The 19,481-nt window shown below is 43.2% G+C and overlaps 2 protein-coding genes across 24 annotated transcripts in view; both read left to right on the forward strand.

The window, feature by feature from the left end:
• Positions 1–16,720, forward strand: part of SYNPO2L (synaptopodin 2 like) — an 81,724-nt gene extending 65,004 nt beyond the window's left edge. Inside the window, exon 5 of the transcript XR_009448357.1 lies at positions 14,267–16,720. The gene's annotated coding sequence lies outside the window, so the exon portion shown is untranslated. The remainder of the gene's footprint in view (positions 1–14,266) is intronic.
• USP54 (ubiquitin specific peptidase 54) overlaps positions 1–19,481 on the forward strand; it is a 124,081-nt gene that overhangs the window by 43,159 nt on the left and 61,441 nt on the right. For 14 of the 23 annotated variants that reach the window (XR_009448356.1, XM_059662358.1, XM_059662379.1 and 11 more), the window contains exons 2-3: positions 986–1,824; positions 8,156–8,248. Coding sequence is in view for 21 of the 23 variants with exons in the window: in XM_059662358.1 (XP_059518341.1) it covers positions 1,678–1,824; positions 8,156–8,248 (240 nt within the window). In the remaining 2 variants the exon portion in view is untranslated. Of the gene's footprint in view, positions 1–985; positions 1,825–8,155; positions 8,249–19,481 lie in introns of those variants that run through there. The other 9 variants (XM_059662362.1, XM_059662359.1, XM_059662360.1 and 6 more) reach the window with 4 other exon arrangements.

Here is a 19,481-nt window from a genome sequence, read left to right on the forward strand (position 1 = left end):
GGGAATTTAGAGAAGAGAAAGAACAGTCTTGTGCAACCATTTAATGTTTCTGTGCCTTAGTTTTTCCAATGGACACACTGTGGAGATGCTAGGTGACATCCCAGAGAATGATTAAGGTATTATAGCATTTTAGCTTTTTTAGGTGGTTTATGTGATGGTGGAAAAAAGGGAGAAGCTTGAGGAGCTGTTAGAAACCAAATTTGACACTTATTCTTAATTTTTTCCTTATGTGGTCATGGCAGCCTTATAGGAAAATTTGAAGCTGGAGATTAGAAGCATTGCCTTCCAAAGAAGGTGCTTGCTTTGGTATTTCTCCCTGTTGCCTCACTGGCATTTTAATTAGTTGAGAACTCATGTTGGTCAATGGATGGCCTCTGATTGTAAGCACCTTGGATATAATCTGAGGATTAAGTGATTTGTACCCCAAATTATCTCTCTGATCTTCTAGCAAAAATATAACATACAAACAGACAGGGCAGGATAAGATTTAGTTCTCTTGAACTAATGTTAAGGACATACGGTTTACTTACCATGAGTAGTTCTCTGGGATGTGACATCTTTACTTGAACAGAATCCAGACTGATAACTTGGCCCTCCCAACTTCTAAATAGCCATGAATATGTAAAATACCTTTAAAAATTTCTTTACTTACAATATCCAAAAGAAACTGTTTCAACTCCTTGTTTGTATGTACTTACTTGGTAATTTTTTTGCAAAGTGTGTATTTGGTTTTAATTTTTGTCTAGTTCTCTTCTAGAAAATTTCAGAGAAGTTTCCCATGAAAGTAAAGCTGCTCATACTTTTTTTTCCCCTCTTTGGTTTCTCCTTTTTGTTGTTGTTAGTTTTTTTTCTTCTTGGAATTGTTTGCCAAGGTTTCAAGTTTATAGTGAGAGGTGAGGCAACGTTGATCTTGGCAGAACAGCACAAAGCCAGTAGAGTCATTAAGTGACGCAAGCTTTTGATTTTTTTTTTCTTTCTGTTAAAGCTCTCTGGCACAGCTGGCTATTCTAGTCACAGAGGAAGAGAGGAGAAGAAGTTCTGGGTGGAATGATAGAAGATGTTTGGAGCATATTAAAAAACAGCAGCAGCAACAGCAAATGCCCCATATAATTCAAACAAGGTTCTTAACTCTGTGGAAGCTATGTCAGTTGCTTAGAACTTGAGTTTTTACTTCAGAGGATAATGGGACAAGGCAATAGAAGGCGAGGAGGGTTGCGTTGGATTCTTGCTTATCTGTCTGCCTCTCCTTCCAGTTGGAAAAATCTTCAATCCACAAGAAGCATTGTTAACAAGCCTAAGGAATACACCTTACCCTGATCCTGGATTCTGTTGGAATTGAGGATTACAGCCATTTCACCAGGATTTTATGGAGGTTGTTCAAGAAAAATAGAAGGAAACAATACTCAAGAATTTCTCTGTTTATATTAGTCCTGTGCCATGGTACATTTTGGGCATTGTTTGGAGCAAGTTGGGGACAGCTCTTTCATGTGGATCTAAGTGGATACCTGTATTCCTCAACTACATATATGATGTTTGGAAGGCTATAAACGCAAATTCTTTCAACATATGTTCATTAAGTTCTGGATTCTCTTTCTATTAAGGACTTCAGCAGACAGAAACTCCCTCATCAAAAGACACAAAACCTCCTCTGTGTTTTCAGGCTAAATGTGAACAATCATGTCTTGGAAGAGAAATTATTTTTCAGGGGGCCGTGGTAGTGTCCAAGGGATGTTTGCACCTCGAAGCTCAACCTCTATAGCCCCCAGCAAAGGCCTCAGCAATGAGCCAGGACAAAACAGTTGCTTCCTCAATAGTGCCTTGCAGGTAAGGGCTATTTCTTTCTTTTTGGTTAAATGTATTTTAGTTGCTGGTGCTGTATTTCTGATAACTCTTAAATATAATACTTGACGGTCTCTGTTTGAGGTCAGCACCCTGAGATAATTTTTTAGGTTTATCCGTGTGATCTTAGGCAAGGCACTTTATCTCTGAGTCTCAATTACCTCATTGGTAAAAAGGGGATTAATATGATAATGAAATAATAACTGTAACTACTACTTACCTGCCTAAAGGGGAGGAGGTACACAGACTAGATGATCTTACTACTTGTTTATTGACCTTTTTTCCTGATCAGTCTCTTATTTCCTTTTTTACCCTAGTTGCTTTTCTCTAATATAAAAAGCAAAATTCTGCCCAGCCGGTGTTGCTCAGTGGTTGAGTGTCGACCTATGAACGAGTGGTTATGGTTCAATTCCTGGTTAGGGCACTTGCCCAGTTTGTGGGCTCAATCCCCAGTGTGGGGCATGCAGGAGGCAGCTGATCGATGATTCTCTCTCATCATTGATGTTTCTGTCTCTCTTCCCCTCTCCCTTCCTCTCTGAAATAAAAATATATTTTTAAAAACAGCAAAATTCTTTCCACAAGTCAGACTTTCTTGTCTCATAATTTTCAGGCTTTTAGCACATATACTGAATGGAGTCCAGTCTTTGTTCATTTCTTCATCTCCTTCCTATGAGATCACACGTAGTAGCTCATAATTGGTGTCTGGTTAAATATGCTTGAACAGAGCTAGTGGAAAGTAAATTTTCCTAAGATGATTATCTACTCTAGATTTTCCCTTTTGTTGTTGCTTGCCACCTTAGTGGTCGCAGAATCCCAAAGCTTCCTGATCTGCCTAATCAGGCCCATAATGTTAGGTTCATACCCCTTGTCCTAACTTTCAAGTAATCCCTTTCCTCTCTTTTATACTTTTCAGAGTAAAAGTAAATGAAAATTTCCACCCAAGATAATTATGCTTTGGTTAAGTATTATTAGTTTTATACCTCAGACTTAATGAGAAGGTAAGTTGCTAATGAGAGAAGAAAAGACAAGAGTATCCTATCTAATAAAAGAGAAACATGGTAATTGGCGTACGACCGCTACCCTTCCCATTGGCTAATCAGGGCAATATGCAAATTAACTGTCAGCCAAGATGGCAGCCGGCAGCCAGGCAGCTTGAAACTAACATGAGGCTTGCTTGCTTCAGTGATGGAGGAAACACAACGTTCCCCGCCTGCCTTGCAGGCCTCTGAGCCTGCAGTTTGAAACATTTTAACAAATATATCTCAGAGCTGGAGTCAGAGCTGGAGTTATACATTGTTTTGAACCGAAACAAACCAGATACCTACTTTCAGCAGCAGAGGCCTAAGAGCTGGAGCCTCAGAGCTAAAGCTGGCCCAGAATTAAAAAAGAAAAAAGAAAAAAAGGAGCGGTTGGGAGCTTCCGTCACCTGCGAGCCTGAAACCAGCCCTCAGCCCCTCACCCAGACTGGCCAGGCACCCCAGTGGGGACCCCCACCCTGAAGGGTGTGTGACCAGCTGCAAACAGCCCTCAGCCCCTCACCCAGGCTGGCCAGGCACCCCAGTGGGGACCCTCACCCTGAAGGGTGTGTGACCAGCTGCAAACAGCCATCATCCCCTCACCCAGGGTGGACAGGCACCCCAGTGGGGACCCCCACCCTGATCCAGGACACCCTTCAGGGCAAACTAGCCAGCCCCACCCATGCACCAGGCCTCTATCCTATATAGTAAAAGGGTAATATGCCTCCCAGCACCGGGATCAGCAGAGCCGCGAGGCCTCCCGGCACCGGGATCAGCGTGACAGGGGGCAGCGCCCAAACCCCCTGATCGCCCTGTGGCTCTGTGTGTGACAGGGGGCGGGGCCACAACCTCCCTATCCGCCCTGCTCTGTTCATGACAGGGGAAGGCGCCCCAACCTCCTAATCAGCCCTGCTCTGTGCCTGATATGGGGGGAGCTCCCCAACCTCTGATCGCCCTGCGGCTCTGTGTGTGACAGGGTGCGGCACCCCAAACCCCTAATCGGCCCTGCTCTGTGTGTGACAGGGTGCGGCGCCCCAACCCCTCCTCCTTCCCCCCCACGGGCCCTGCTCTGTGTGTGACAGGGTAGAGCCATAACCTCCCCATCGGCCCTGCCCTGAGTGTGACAGTGGCGGCATCCCAACCCCCTGATCCGCCCTGCTCTGTGTGTGACAGGGGGCGGCGCCCCAACCCGCCCCCCCCCGCTCCACGGGTCCTGCTCTGTGTGTGACAGGGTAGAGCCATAACCTCCCCATCGGCCCTGCCCTGAGTGTGACAGTGGTGGCGTCTCAACCCCCTGATCTGCCCTGCTCTGTGTGTGACAGGGGACGGCGCCCCAACTCCCCTATCGGCCCTACTCTCTGAGTGACGGGGGAGCTCCTCAACCCCCTGATGGGCCCTGCTCTGTGCGTGACATGGGGGAGCTCCCCAACCCCCTGATGGGCCCTGCTCTGTGTGTGACAGGGGGCAGCACCCCAACCCCCAGATTGGCCCTGCTCTGTGCGTGACGGGGTGGCGCCGCAACCTCCCCATCGACCCTGCCTTGAGTGTGACAGGGGGCGGTGCCCCAACCCCCCAATCGGTCCTACTCTGAGCGTGACTGGGGGTGGCATCGCAATCTCCCGATCCACCCTGCTCTGTGCATGACAGGGGGCGGTGCCCCAACACCCCAATCGGCCCTGCTCTGAGCCCAACCAGGGGCTGTACCTAGGAATTGGGCCTGCCCTCTGCCACCCGGGAGCAGGCCTAAGCCAGCAGTGCGTTATCTCCCGAGGGGTCCCAGACTGCTAGAGGGCACAGGCCGGGCTGAGGGACCCCCCCTTTCCCCCGAGTGCACAAATTTTTGTGCATCGGGCCTCTAGTTTAATATAAAAAGCATTGGATTTAGGAATTAGGAGACCTGGATTCTACTCTTTGGCCTTCTGTAGACTAGTCATGTGACCTTGTACAGGTAATAGTATTTCCGTTTCCTCATTCATAATAAAAGAATTGTGTCAAGCTTATTTGTATAATCAAGATTTCATACTCCCAGTTTCTAAATTTTCATTTGGAAACATTAAAAAATTCTATGCTATGAAGCCTATAGGAAGAGTTTAAGCACTTTCACTAATTACTACCACAAATTTCTTGCAGTTGAGTGGGTTGGTTAGGTTTTTTCTAGGTGATGCATATTAGGTTTTTGAGTGACTTTTCATAAACTAATAATACTTTTGTAATTTTGAAGCAGGCAAAATAGTGTTGGCTATAGGTGTGTTTGTGTTTACATCCTTTCTGGCCATAGTCCTGTTTTTATAATTCTGTTTCTATATTTTCTGTCTATACTGTCAATTGAAACAATATTGATGACTTTCCGTTCTAATTTCCAGTGCTATATGCTATATACATATATATACACACATACATATTTCTATACCCATATTTAAGGATTGTGTCATTGGTGATTTTGGATTGCATACTATAATTGTGTTACAAGTTGAAAATAATTGTTTCTATGAAGGAATATTTTAACTTTTGATATGAAAGCTGTGTTCACCACAGCTGTGTTGAATCCATTACATTTGTTTAAAAAGCTGTTACTTACCTGGGAGCATAGTGTGTTTCAAAAAAATTTGAAATATATACTTTGAGACATAAGTAAGAAGCTCCAGAGGTGTTCTGTGATCTGGGGCTCCAGTCACAGAAGTGTAGTGCCTTTTCATATATGGTGACATTTAAATGTTTTCCAGGCAAAAGGAACCCACTAAGGAATTATGCTATATATTACACCATCCTGTCTAATAATAGACAAACATGGTAATTAACCGTACCTCCAACACGTTTCCCATTGGCTAATCAGGGCGATATGCAAATTAACTGCCAACCAAGATGTCGGCCGGCAGCCAGGCAGCTGAAGCGAACAGGAGGCTTGCTTGCTCCAGTGAAGGAGGAACCCAAGGTTCCTCGCCTGCTGCTGCTGGGCTCTGAGCTGCACTCTAAGAAACAATGTTGCAATTATAGAAGCTAAACAAACCCCATGCTTTCAGCCAGCCAGCAGAGCTGGAGTTGCAACAGTGTTTCAATTATAGAAGCCAGACAAACCAGATACCTGCTTTCACAGTCGAGGCCTCAAGCTGGAGCCGAGCCTCAGAGCTACAGCTGGCTCTCAGTTTCAGTGACAGCCATAGAAGGTAAATAAATCCCAGAATAAAAAAAGAAAAAAGAAAAAAAGGAGAGGTTGGGAGTTTCAGTCACCCGCCAGCCTGAAAACAGCCCTCAGCCCTCAGCCAGACTGGCCAGGCACCCCAGTGGGGACCCCCACCCTGAAGGGGGTGTGACCAGCTGCAAACAACCATCATCCCCTCATCCAGGCTGGCCAGGCACCCAAGTGGGACCCCCACCCTGATCCAGGACACCCTTCAAGGCAAACCAGCCGGCCCCCACCTGTGTACCAGGCCTCTATCCTATATAATAAAAGGGTAATATGCCTCCCAGCACCGGGATCAGCGGAGCCACGAGGCCTCCCGAACCGGGAATCAGCGGAGCTGCAAGGCCTCCCGGCACTGGGATCAGCGGAGCCGCGAGGCCTCCTGGCACCGGGATCAGCCGGTGGAGCCACAACCTCCCCATCGGCCCTGCCCTGAGTGTGACGGGGGAGTGCCCCAACCCCCTGATCGGCCCTGCTCTGTGGGTGATGGGGGCAGCGCCCCAACCCCCTGATCCGCCCTGCTCTGTGTGTGACGGGGGCGGTGCCCCAACTCCCCTATCGGCCCTACTCTGTGCATGACAGGGGGAGCTCCCCAACCCCTGATCGGCCCTGCTCTGTGTGTGACAGGGTACGGAGCCCCAACCCCCCTGATGGGCCATGCTCTGTGCGTGACAGGGGACAGCGCCCCAACCCCCTGATTGGCCCTGCTCTGTGCATGACAGCGGGTGGCGCCGCTACCTCCCCATCGACCCTGCCTTGAGTTTAACAGGGGGCGGCACCCCAACCCCCCAATCGGCCCTACCCTGAGCGTGACTGGGGGTGGCATCGCAACTTCCCAATCTGCCCTGCTCTGTGCATGACTGGGGGCAGCGCCCCAACTCCCCAATCGACCCTGCTCTGAGCCTGATCAGGGGCTGCACCTAGGGATTGGGCCTGCCCTCTGCCACCCAGGAGCAGGCCTAAGCCAGCAGGTCATTATCTCCTGAGGGGTCTCAGACTGTGAGAGGGCACAAGTGGGGCTGAGGGACACCCCCCCCCCCGCCAGTGCACAAATTTTTGTGCACCGGGCCTCTAGTTTCTTTTATAACTAAAGTCCATAGTTTATCTAGATGTCTTTAGTTTTTACCTAGTGTCTCTTTCTATTCCTAGATCCCATCTTGGATACCACATTTACATTTACTTGTCATGTTTCCTTAGGTTCATCTTGGCTATAACAGTTTCTCAAAATTTCCTTGTTTTTGATGACATTGACAGTTTTGAGAAGTACTAATCAAGTATTTCATAGGATGTCCCACTGTTTGAACTTGTTTGATGTTTTCCTCATGATTAAATTGGGGGTAAGGGTTTTTAAGAGGAAGACCATAACAATAAAGTGCCATTTTCATCACATCATATCAAGGTTACATATGATGGACATGATTTATCATTGTTGATATCACCTTTTTTTTTTAATCTGTTTGACTTAAGGAAGTTACAACTCTCCAAAAATTGAGAAGTCTAACAAAGACAAAATCCCACACTATAATTCAAGCTTCTAAATACATTTTTGTTTTTTTTATATATTTTATTGATTTTTTACAGAGAGGAAGGGAGAGGGATAGAGAGTCAGAAACATCGATGAGAGAGAAACATCGATCAGCTGCCTCCTGCACACCCCCTACTGGGGATGTGCACACAACCAAGGTACATGCCCTTGACCGGAATCGAACCTGGGACCCTTGAGGTCGCAGGCCGACGCTATCCACTGAGCCAAATCGGTTAGGGCTCTAAATACGTTTTTAAATATTCGTGCTTTTTTGTGGACCATTAAAATAAAATCTTACTCTGCAGCTATTAACCCATAAATATCCTCTTCAGGTTCACATTTGATGTATGTCATACCATATTTTCTGTGTGACCTTCCTTCGTGTTCAAATTACTGTCTTTTCCAGAATATGGTCGTCTCTCTCTCTTGTTAGATGCCTCCTCATCTTTTTTTGACATTTAATATACTAGAATAAACTTTGCGCTTGGGAATAAAGATATATTCTGCAGTCATTACCAATATTCGCTTGAACTCTTGAATTTAAAATTAAATGGTGGCTTCTTATAGAGTAATGTGTTTTCCCTCCTTTGCCAGGTTTTATGGCACTTGGACATCTTCCGACGTAGCTTTAGGCAGCTTACAACTCACAAATGCATGGGAGATTCCTGCATCTTTTGTGCTCTCAAGGTAAGTACTTCAAATTTGATTCTTCTCACTATCATTAGGTTGCCAAATGGTCAATATTGAGGATGCTTTTGATTAATCAAAGTTATTTGCTTGTGGTTCAGTGTAAAGGATGACTATCATTAGTTTTATTTTTCTTCAAAGAATTACTACTTGGCTTAAGTAGTCTGTTTTTTTTAACCTTTTTGCCTATGCAGCTCTATTTAAGGTGATAGGATAGTATTAAAATGTGCTTAGACTTTGAGTGTTTAATTGAAAAGCTAATTCTAAATTTTTATTTTGAAAGCATAAACAACCCAAGTATTCTTAATGTAATTAACTATTGTCTGTTAAAGCGAAATTTAGCAATAAATTCTTCCTACTAAGAAAAGCCAAGTCTGAATTCCTGGTTTGTCACAGGGATACTGGGATGCGATGACTATATGTTTAGTTGCTTGTGACCAAATGAATTGTGACCCAAAAATTCAGAATTTCCCAGTAATATTGGTTATTGCAACAACTGACTCAAAACAGTTTTTTAACCAGCATGAGTTTTAAGCCCATGATAGGTAGATATCTTTAAAAAGAAATAACTGAGTCTTCTGAACTTTTGCTACTTGTGTCACAAGTATCTTTTTTTTCTCCACCCTTTGTTTGGAACCACTGTAACTTTTAGCAAAATATAGAATATAAATTACTGGTTAATTAGGAGTTTAAGTATGAAATTTTAATAAAATCAAACTCTGTACAAATTGTAAGGTTTCTTACTGTGCTCATTCAGACAGAATTCTATTCAAAAGAGCATTTGGCTTGATTTTCTGGGAGGTATATTGACATTGAATTCTAATTTTAAATATATTTTTCATTGATTTTAGAGAGGAAGGGGGGGGGAGAGAGAGAGAGATCAATGATGAGAGAATCATTGATTGGCTGCCTCCTGCACACCCCACACTGGGGATTGAGCCCATAACCCGGGCATGTACCCTGACCTGGAATTGAATCGTGACCTCCTCGTTCATAGGCCAATGCTCAACTATTTAAGTCCGCCGAGCTTAAATATCTAGTTTTAGATAAACAAAAAATATAGTGATCTTTGGTCAGCAAGTCAAAGGGAATTCAGTTCATTGCATTAAAAGCAAAATACTAAGGCATGATACTTGCTAGAGAGATTTGACCACTGAAGAAATCCCCAGTAGAAGAATCTCCTAAAACTGGAAATTCTTATCTATACGAGGAAGGGATAATAAGAACTTATATGACCCCTTGGCATGTCTTTGATTAGTCAGGACTGTGCCATATTCTTTTCATTGATACTTATTATATTTCACTTTCCATAGGGACAAATTGTTAACGCTAATATAAATAAACTAGAGGCCTGGTGCACAGAATTCATGCACTGGGGGAGAGGGGCCCTCAGTCCGGCCTGTACCCTCACAGTTTGGGACCCCTTGGGGGATGTCCGCAGTTCAGTAGCCTTCACTCCTTACCGCCTGCCTGCTCGCTGCTCCATACCACTCAGCTTGCTGCTCTTTAGCACTGCTGCGGAGGTGGGAGAGGCTCCTGCCACCGCCGCTGTGCTCACCAGCTGTGAGCCCGGTTTCTGGCTGAGCAGTGCTCCCCATGGGGGAGCACACTGACCACCAGGGGGCAACTCCTGCATTGAGTGTCTGCCCCCTGGTGGTCAGTGTGCATCATAGTGACCGGTCGTTCTGCCCTAATGGTTGCTTAGGCTTTTAATATATAGACTAGAGGCCTGGTGCACAAAAATTTGTGCACTCGGGGGGAAGGGGGGGTTCCTCAGCCCAGCCTGTGCCCTCTCACAGTCTGGGACCCCTCAGGAGATAACGACCTACTGGCTTAGGCCTGCTCCCGGGTGGCAGAGGGCAGGCCCAATCCCTAAGTGCAGCCCCTGGTTGGGCTCAGAGCAGGGCCGATTGGGGAGTTGGGGCGCCGCCCCCAGTCATGCACAGAGCAGGGCAGATCGGGAGGTTGTGATGCCACCCCCAGTCACGCTCAGGGTAGGGCCGATTGGGGGGTTGGGGTGCCGCCCCCTGTCACACTCAAGGCAGGGTCAATGGGGAGGTTGCGGCGCCACCCGCTGTCACGCACAGAGCAGGGCCAATCAGGGGGTTGGGGCGCTGCCCCCTGTCACGCACAGAGCAAGGCCGATGGGGGGTTGGGGCTCCATACCCTGTCACGCAAGGAGCAGGGCCAATCAGGGGGTTGGGGCGCTGACCCCTGTCATGCACAGAGCAGGGCCCATCAGGGGGGTTGGGGCTCCGTACCCTGTCACGCACAGAGCAGGGCCCAGCAGGGGTTTGGGGAGCTCCCCCCTGTCACGCACAGAGCAGGGCCGATCAGGGGGTTGAGGAGCTCCCCCCGTCACTCACAGAGTAGGGCTGATAGGGGAGTTGGGGCACCGCCCCCTGTCACACACAGAGCAGGGCGAATCAGGGGGTTGGGGCGCCGCCCTCTATCACCCACAGAGCAGGGCCGATCAGGGGGTTGGGGCGCCACCACTGTCACACTCAGGGCAGGGCCGATGGGGAGGTTATGGCTCTACCCCGCCACACACGGAGCAGGGCCTGTGGGGTGGGGGGGTTGGGGCGCCACACCCTGTCACACACAGAGCCGCAGGGTGATCAGGGGGTTGGAGAGCTACCTCCTATCAGGCACAGAACAGGGCTGATCAGGGGGTTGGGGCGCCTTCCCCTGTCCCGAACAGAGCAGGGCAGAAAGGGAGGTTGTGGCCCCGCCCCCTGTCACACACAGAGCCACAGGGCGATCAGGGGGTTTGGGCGCTGCCCCCTGTCACGCTGATCCCGGTGCCGGGAGGCCTCGCGGCTCTGCTGATCCCGGTGCTGGGAGGCATATTACCCTTTTACTATATAGGATAGAGGCCTCGTGCATGGGTGGGGCTGGCTGGTTTGCCCTGAAGTGTGTCCTGGATCAGGGTGGGGGTCCCCACTGGGGTGCCTGTCCACCCTGGGTGAGGGGATGATGGCTGTTTGCAGCTGGTCTCACCCCCTTCAGGGTGGGGGTCCCCACTGGGGTGCCTGGCCAGTCTGGGTGAGGGGCTGAGGGCTGTTTTCAGGCTGGCGGGTGACTGAAGCTCCCAACTGCTCCTTTTTTTCTTTTTTCTTTTTTTTTTTATTCTGGGCCAGCTTTAGCTCTGGCTCCAGCCCTGAGGCCTCTGCTGCTGAAAGCAGGTATCTGGTTTGTTTGGCTTCTATAATTGAAACACTGTATCAATTCCAGCTCTGAGATCCCGGCCTGCTGAAAGCTGTTTTCTAGGGTTTTGTTTAGCTTCTATATTTGTAACAGTGTTTCAAACTGCAGGCTCAGAGTCTGGCAAGGCTCGCGGGGAACGATGGTTTCCTCCGTCGCTGAAGCAAGCAAGCCTCATGTTCGCTTCAAGCTGCCTGGCTGCCAGTCGCCATCTTGGCTGGCAGTTAATTTGCATATCTCCCTGATTAGCCAATGGGAAGGGTAGCCGATGTACGCTAATTACCATGTTTCTCTTTTATTAGATAGGATACCATTATATAAGCAAGAGAAATGAAGAAAACTAACCACCAGACTTTATGGGACACCTCCTGAGATATCTAAGTACAGAAGGGAAGTTGTTTTTCAACCTGTAGGGGCTGAGGATATATATTGGGAGTCTTTCAGAGAAGCAGTTGCTTATTGTAGATAGATAAGTGGGTTGAGGGGATCAAGGCTGTATTTTGCATCTTCATTGTTCTGAGCCTATGTTGGAATTCTGGTACTTTCCTCATCACATCACTGCCTGATCTATCCATTAGATTTCTTTTCCTTCACTCTTTCTTTTGTTATATTGGGAGTTTATTAAAAATTTTGATTTCTCCACTAAAGTGCTTTTCAATCCTTTAGTGCTATATAAGTGTTAAATAATTAGATTTCAGTTTGCACACATTTCATGTTTTAGATGACATTGTTTGCATTCTTTTAATTATTATATTCTTAATTTGAAAATTTTAAATAGATTTATAATGCAGATGGATTAATTTGACCATATGTATGAGCTGAACTTTTCTAATAACTGAGAAATTTCAATTGTTAGACTAGCCATAGTCTCTAAGACATAGTCCTTGATTCATACCGGAGGGCTTCATTTTCTGTGAGAAGAGAAAGGATGATGAGAGTATGGAGGAGCAGCCCTGGGATAGACCATCAAAACCTGGGCCCTCCTATAGGATGTATCTTTTGTTTCCTACTTTAGAAATATTTTTATAGAACATGAAAATAATATATCATTAAACTAGGTTAAATCAGTATAATAAGGCAAGAAAGACAAAGGAAGAATATATTAGAAAGTTGTCATTGTTTGTAGATGATGTGATTGGCTATTTAAACAAATCTCAAAGAATCTACTGATAAATCAATAGAATCAATAAGAGAATTTAGCAGGTTGTTGCTATTAAGGTCAAAGTATAACATTCAATTACATTTCTATATACTGGAAACTAACAGAAAATTCAATGTAAAAAGAACTTTTATAATAGCAACAAGAGATATAAAGTAGATATGAATAAATTTAACAAAAAAGATATATGATATAAAATCCCAGCAGAGATCCAGTATCATCATCAAGTGAACATCCTTGTAACAACTATTTAGGTCAAAATAGAACATTGCCAGCTCTAACTGGTTTGGCTTAGTGGATAGCGTCGGCCTGTGGACTGAAGGGTCCCAGGTTCGATTCCAGTCAAGGGCATGTACCTTGGTTGCGGGCACATCCCCAGTAAGGGGTGTGCAGGAGGCAGCTGATCGATGTTTCATTGATATTTCTAACTCTCTATTCTTCTCCCTCCCTCTTTGTAAAAAATCAATAAAAAATTTAAAAAAAAAATAGAACATTGCCAGTACCATAGTCATTCACCCTCCTTTCTTTCTCAATCACATCTTCTTCTTTCTCCCATGGGTAACCACTTTCCTAATGTTGTGGTAATCACTTCCTGTTTTATCTGATAGTTGTACTACCTATGTGTCCATTCTTAACCTAATTTAAAAATTACCTGTTTTTGAAACTTTATTGTATAAATGTGTGTGTGTGTGTGTGTATGTGTCTTATTTAGCTCAGCAATATGTTTATAAGGTCATCTTGTTGTTTGCAGATTGAGTTTGTTTATTTTCATTATCATATGGTATTTCATTGTATAAAGTAAATCACTGTTTATCCATTCTACTGCTGGCAGTCATTTAGGTTATTTCCAGTTTATTTATTTTATTTATTTTTTGTTAATCTCACCCAAGACTATGTTTTCCATTGATTTATAGAGAGAGTGGAGGTGGGGGTGGGGTGGGGGGGGAAAGAGAAACATCTATGTGAAAGAGACACATTGATTGGTTGCCTCCTGCACATAACCCGGCCGGGACCGGAGACTAAACCTGCAATCCAGGTAGGTGCCCTTGACCAACCAGGAATTGAATCCGAGACCCTTTGGTGTGAAGGCTGACACCCTCTACTGAGCAACATGGGCCAGGGCTCCAGTTTTTTTTAATTTTTTATGAATAATATTGCCAAGAACATTCTTGTACACATCTACAAATGTGTACACTTTTCTTTCTTTTTTCTTTTTTTAAAAATATATTTTATTGATTTTTTACAGAGAGGAAGGGGAGAGAGATAGAGAGTTAGAAACATCGATGAGAGAGAAACATCAATCAGCTGCCTCCTGCACATCTCCCACTGGGGATGTGCCCACAACCCAGGTACATGCCCTTGACCGGAATCGAACCTGGGACCTTTCAGTCCACAGGCTGACGCTCTATCCACTGAGCCAAACCGGTTTTGGCTACACTTTTCTTTTTCATACATACTTAGGAATGGAATTACTTGGTCATAAATTATGTATATCTTCAACTTTTTTATTTATTTATTTTTTAAAAAATATATTTTATTGATTTTTTTACAGAGAGGAAGGGAGAGGGATAGAGCGTTAGAAACATCAATGAGAGAGAAACATCAATCAGCTACCCTCCTACACAGCCCCTACTGGGGATGGGCCCGCAACCAAGGTACATGCCCTCGACAGGAATCGAACCTGGGACCCTTCAGTCCACAGGCTGATGCTCTATCCACTGAGCCAAACCAGTTAGGGCATCTTCAACTTTTTTAGATAATGCCAACTGTTTTCCAGTATTTCCATGTTTTCCAAAGTGGTGGTAATAATATACACTTTGACCAGCAGCTTTTTCCTGGAAATTGAGAAAATTCAATTCTAAAATTCATATGACAAACAGTGAAGAATAGATAGGACACTTTGGGAGAATAATAATAAAATGAGTAACTTACTTTGTGTATCAGTATCAGTCAGAATAGGCTAAGTTATGTTGTGGTAACAAACTAAAACCTCAGTGATAAACATGCAAAAGATTTATTTTTTATTCATGTTACTTGTCCACTGCAGGTTAGTAGGAAAACCCTACAGATGATAGTCATTCGGGAATTGAGGTGCCAATGTTATAACCAAAGTGAATATTACTAGTTGCTAAGCCAAAGGGAAAAAGAGCTCTGGAGGGTTTTACACAGACAGTTTTGTTTGCTCAGCAGGTCACTTCTGCTCACAACTCATTGACCAGAGCTAATCATGTGGCTCTAATGAATCACAAGGGGGCCAGGAAGTATGATCCTATTATACTTTTTGGGAGAAGGGAGAACCAGAAATAGTTGGTAGGCAACACTAATGACTACCATACTTTATCAGATATCAAGACTTATAAAACTATAGTCATTACGATAATGTGGTATCAACACAGTTTGACTAATAAACCAATGGAGCAAAATCAAGAGTTCAGAAACAGACATAGGGAAATTTGCTCCTTGTCCTGCCAATCAAAGAAGAAAGTGGACTTTTCAATAAATGAAGCTTAGATAATTGGTTATGCATATAGGAAAAAAATAAAGGAAATTAGATCCCTAGCTCATATTATACCAAAATTAAGAATTTCAGATGAATTAAGGACAAAATGTGAAAGGCAAAATTTTTCAAGATTTAGAAGGAAATATGAGAAAATAACATGACATCAGGGATAGAGAGGACTTATTATATGAGTGTTAGTACACGCAGATCCAGGGAAAAGCCTTGAGACTGAAAATCTACCTCCATAAGTGGAGGGCAGAGAAAGATCGAAGAAAAAGGTTAGCCACTCCAGTGTAGTATTTAATCGAATTTATTAAGGGAAACTTACATTTGAGGCATATTTTGGGTGGCTGTAGGATGAAATGTATCTATCTGCCATTTGGCAGATGCCAAAGAATGATGTAGGGTAAGAGGAGAGGGATAGTCACAGGTATTAGTACATGAATGCTACCAGGTGTGAGAAATTACTTCACATGCTTGACTAGGTCAGGACAACAACCTGTTCCAAGAACCAGTACATAGCAGGGGGCAAGGGCTGATTTATGTCAGAGTGAACAGCAATTATAATCACTTTCTAAGTGGGCTTTGCAGAAAGCAACCCCCTTTCTGGCCGAGGTCCAGCTTGTGGGACACACAGCAGTCATGTCATGGAACTAACTACCTCTTCCCCACAATAAGACATGAAAAATACAAAGTGAAAAGTATTGATACATTTCAGTACAAAAAAATTTAATGTTCACAGATGACTCCCTTTCATAAAGAGAATAAAAACATAAGGCTACAAGTTGGGAGAAATATCTGTAGTACAGCTGGCTGGTGTGGCTCAGTGGTTGAGCATCAACCTATGAACCAGGAGGTCATGGTTCGATTCCAGTCAAGGCAAACGCCTGGGTTGCTGGCTTGATCCCCAGTAGGGGGCATGCAAGAGGCAGCCAATCAATGATTCTCTCATCATTGACATTTCTATCTCCCTTTCCCCTCTCTGAAATCAATAAAAAAATATAAAAAAATCTATGGTACAAATAACCAACAAAGAACTGGTATCAAGCATAGAACTTCAGAGAAGAAATCTTACAAAGAATAAGTAAGAGTGTTGGCCCATGGACTGAAGGGTCTTGGATTCGATTCAGGTCAAGGGCACGTGGAGTGTGGGCTGTCAGGCATGTGCAGGAGGCAACCAATCAATGTGTTTCCCTCACATCGATGTTTCTGTCTCTCCCCCTACCTTCCTCTCTCTCTAAAAATCAATGAAAAAATATTCTCGGGTGAGGACTAACAAACAAAAAAAGATAAATGTGTCAACAGGAAAATGGGCAAAAGGCATAAACAGGCTTTAAAAGAAGTATATGAAAAATGCTTACCCTGTTTAATAATCTAAGAATATAAATTAGACCATACCCTTTAGATAAGTAGAAATTTAAAAATCAGATAAAACTGTTATCTAAAAGGTGGAATAATGAAAATTTACATACATTGCTGGTTGGAATATAAACTGATATTACTACTTAGTAAAACAGTTTGTCATTTTTCTAGTAAAATTGAACTAGCATATATCCTACCACTCAGTGAATTGCACTCCTACATATATGCTGTGGAAAACAAGTACATGCAATATATACATACATACCTACCAGAAGATATACTTGAGAATGTTCAAAGTATTAGTAGTTTCTATGACTACAGAAAAGTGGAAACAACCCATTCCAACTATAATAGAATGGATTTAAAAAATTATGGTTTATTTCTAAAGTAAAATACTATATAGTAGTGAAAATGAATAGCCTGCAGCTACATATATCAACTTGGATTAATCACAAAAATATACTGAATGAAAAAAGCAAGTCATAGAAAACTACGTAAAGTATGATTCCATTAGTACACTAATCAAAAACAGGCAAACTAAACATATTGTTAGGGATATTTATGTGTGATAAAACTAGAGAAAGAGGAATGATTCACAAAATTCAGGATAGTGTTTATCTCTGGAAGATGGAGGGAGGAGGATGTAATCACTTGGGAAGTCTCAAACTCATTGTTAATTTTTCTATTTCTTTTTTTAATATATATTATTGATATTTTACAGAGAGGAAGGGAGAGGGATAGAGAGTTAGAAATATCGATGAGAGAGAAACATCAATTAGCTGCCTCCTGCACACCCTCTACTGGGGATGTGCCCACAACCAAGGTACATGCCCTTGACCGGAATCGAACCTGGGACCCTTCAGTCCACAGGTCGACGCTCTATCCACTGAGCCAAACCGGTCAGGGCCAATTTTTCTATTTCTTAAATTGGGTGGTGGACACATGGGCATTTATTTATTATTTTTTGGCTATATACATGTCATGTTTTTTTTTTATTTGAATGATGATTTTATTGTAAGTATAAAAAAATGTTTGCTATCATTCTAGAAAGTACACTAAAGTGTAAAGAGAAAAACTGAAAATTTCCTAATTCTACTACAGAGATTATCATTTCTCTTTATGCTTCCTCTCTGGTCTATGACACTTCTAGTAATAAGTCTTTTTGCTCACTGTTTTAGTAAAAATAATACTTTTTTTAGACTCCTAAATTGCTTCTCTATCTCTAGTGTCTTCCTATTTCATTTGTTCTAACCTAAGAATTACCCTAGAGTTACTCTCTTCTTAAAACCTTGAAGTGGCTCCTAATTGTCTCTTAAATCACTTCAAAATGCATGATGATAGACATTAAAAAAAAAACTACTTTCTTTTCCCTTCTTTTCCTTCCCCAGGCACTTGCCATGTAAGCTATGATAGCAGATGGTGTAATTGTTATGGCTACCCCGTAGACATTACAGATATTGTTCACTTGGCCTGGATCCCTTGGTACCCAAAACAGTAACAACAATGAACAAAACAATAACACATCCCTTTTAATCCAAACCACATCCGACTTTCAGAACTCCACTTCAGAAATTTATCTTCATGAAGTTTTAAAAACACTGTCTCTGTCCAGGTCCATGATTGTTTGACTTCACAGTGGTTACCATGGAGTGAGTTTTTGGGAAGGTGGCACAGCTTTTCTTCCCTCTTGGTGTTCCTTACAGTGCCTGCACCATAACAAAAACACTTAGCTTTTCTGGGTTCATATATTGTTTTAGTACATCTTGGATTTTAGTTATGGAGCTTTGGGTACTTGCCTTTTTCATATTGTGACTTTTGGTCTCACATATTTTTTAGGTAGGTCTGCTAATCTAGGCCTTCATGCCTCACTTAGTAAGGGAAGGGTGCGGTGTGTGTGTGTGTGTGTGTGTGTGTGTGTGTGTGGCCAGTGTTGATGGTGGAAAGATCTGCTGAAGGAAAAAGCTTGGGAGTCTGTCAGCAAAGGAGTTATCTGGTATCCTGTAGTTAAGTTACATGTTGACTTTGGGGTGTCACAGTGTGGGTGTAATTCTATGTGTTGTTTTTTCTTTCTGGATGTAATTCTATATTTTCTTTCTCACTTTCCTCTGCCCCCTATTTAAAAAGTAGAGGGATAGTTGATGAGGCTAGTAAGTATTCTTTTTTGCTTATACTTCATGTCCTGTTTATATTCTTTAATGGTAAGGTTGATATGTAAAATTTTAAAACAGGATACTCCAGTCTAAAGTAATCACCCTGTTCCATGTGATTATATGCTATTCAAGAGGCTGAATGGTCTGAGTATCCTTAGATAATTACATCCTAGTGGCATTCTTCTATGAATTCTTGGATAAAAGTATTCCGTAGTACATGGACACAATAAACATAACAAAAACCAAACAAATCCAGGAAACTCCAAAATTCCTGAATTTGAGTACTTTGTTAAACACTTGCCAATTCTATGAAGTCCAAATTTTTTATGTTAGAACATAAGTTTTAGCTCCAGAACCCATTATTAAGGACAAAGAGAAACACAAACATGTTCTTAGATGCATCAGAAGCTAGACAGCTTGCCCTTAATCTGATGTTTGGATGAAGGATTTGCCCTTCCAAATTTGGTTGAAAGTTATGTATATCTGCTTTTTCTTCAGTTGTTTACTTTCCTTTGCACCAACCCTTAAACTGCATGTACTGTTGGCCTTATATGAACACCTCTTGGTTCATGTCTTTGTTTAATATATATATATATATATGTACATATTTTTACATATATATATGTGTGTATGTATATATATTCTCTTCTGCTCTATGAATGTCTGTCACTATTCTGGTGCTTTGTGATCTTCACCAGGTACCATAGTACATGTTGTATCCAGTGCTTAATATTGCTTTTTGGTAGTTTGTACACAATAGTAATGATAATCCATTACTTTTTGTCCTGCAAAATGTACTGAGTTTTTTCGGTGTTATTTGAAGTCCCTAATGTAATTTCAGCCTCAGAATCTTGCATA

The sequence above is a fragment of the Myotis daubentonii genome, chromosome 13, assembly GCF_963259705.1.
Source record: "Myotis daubentonii chromosome 13, mMyoDau2.1, whole genome shotgun sequence".
Taxonomy (NCBI): Eukaryota; Metazoa; Chordata; class Mammalia; order Chiroptera; family Vespertilionidae; genus Myotis; species Myotis daubentonii.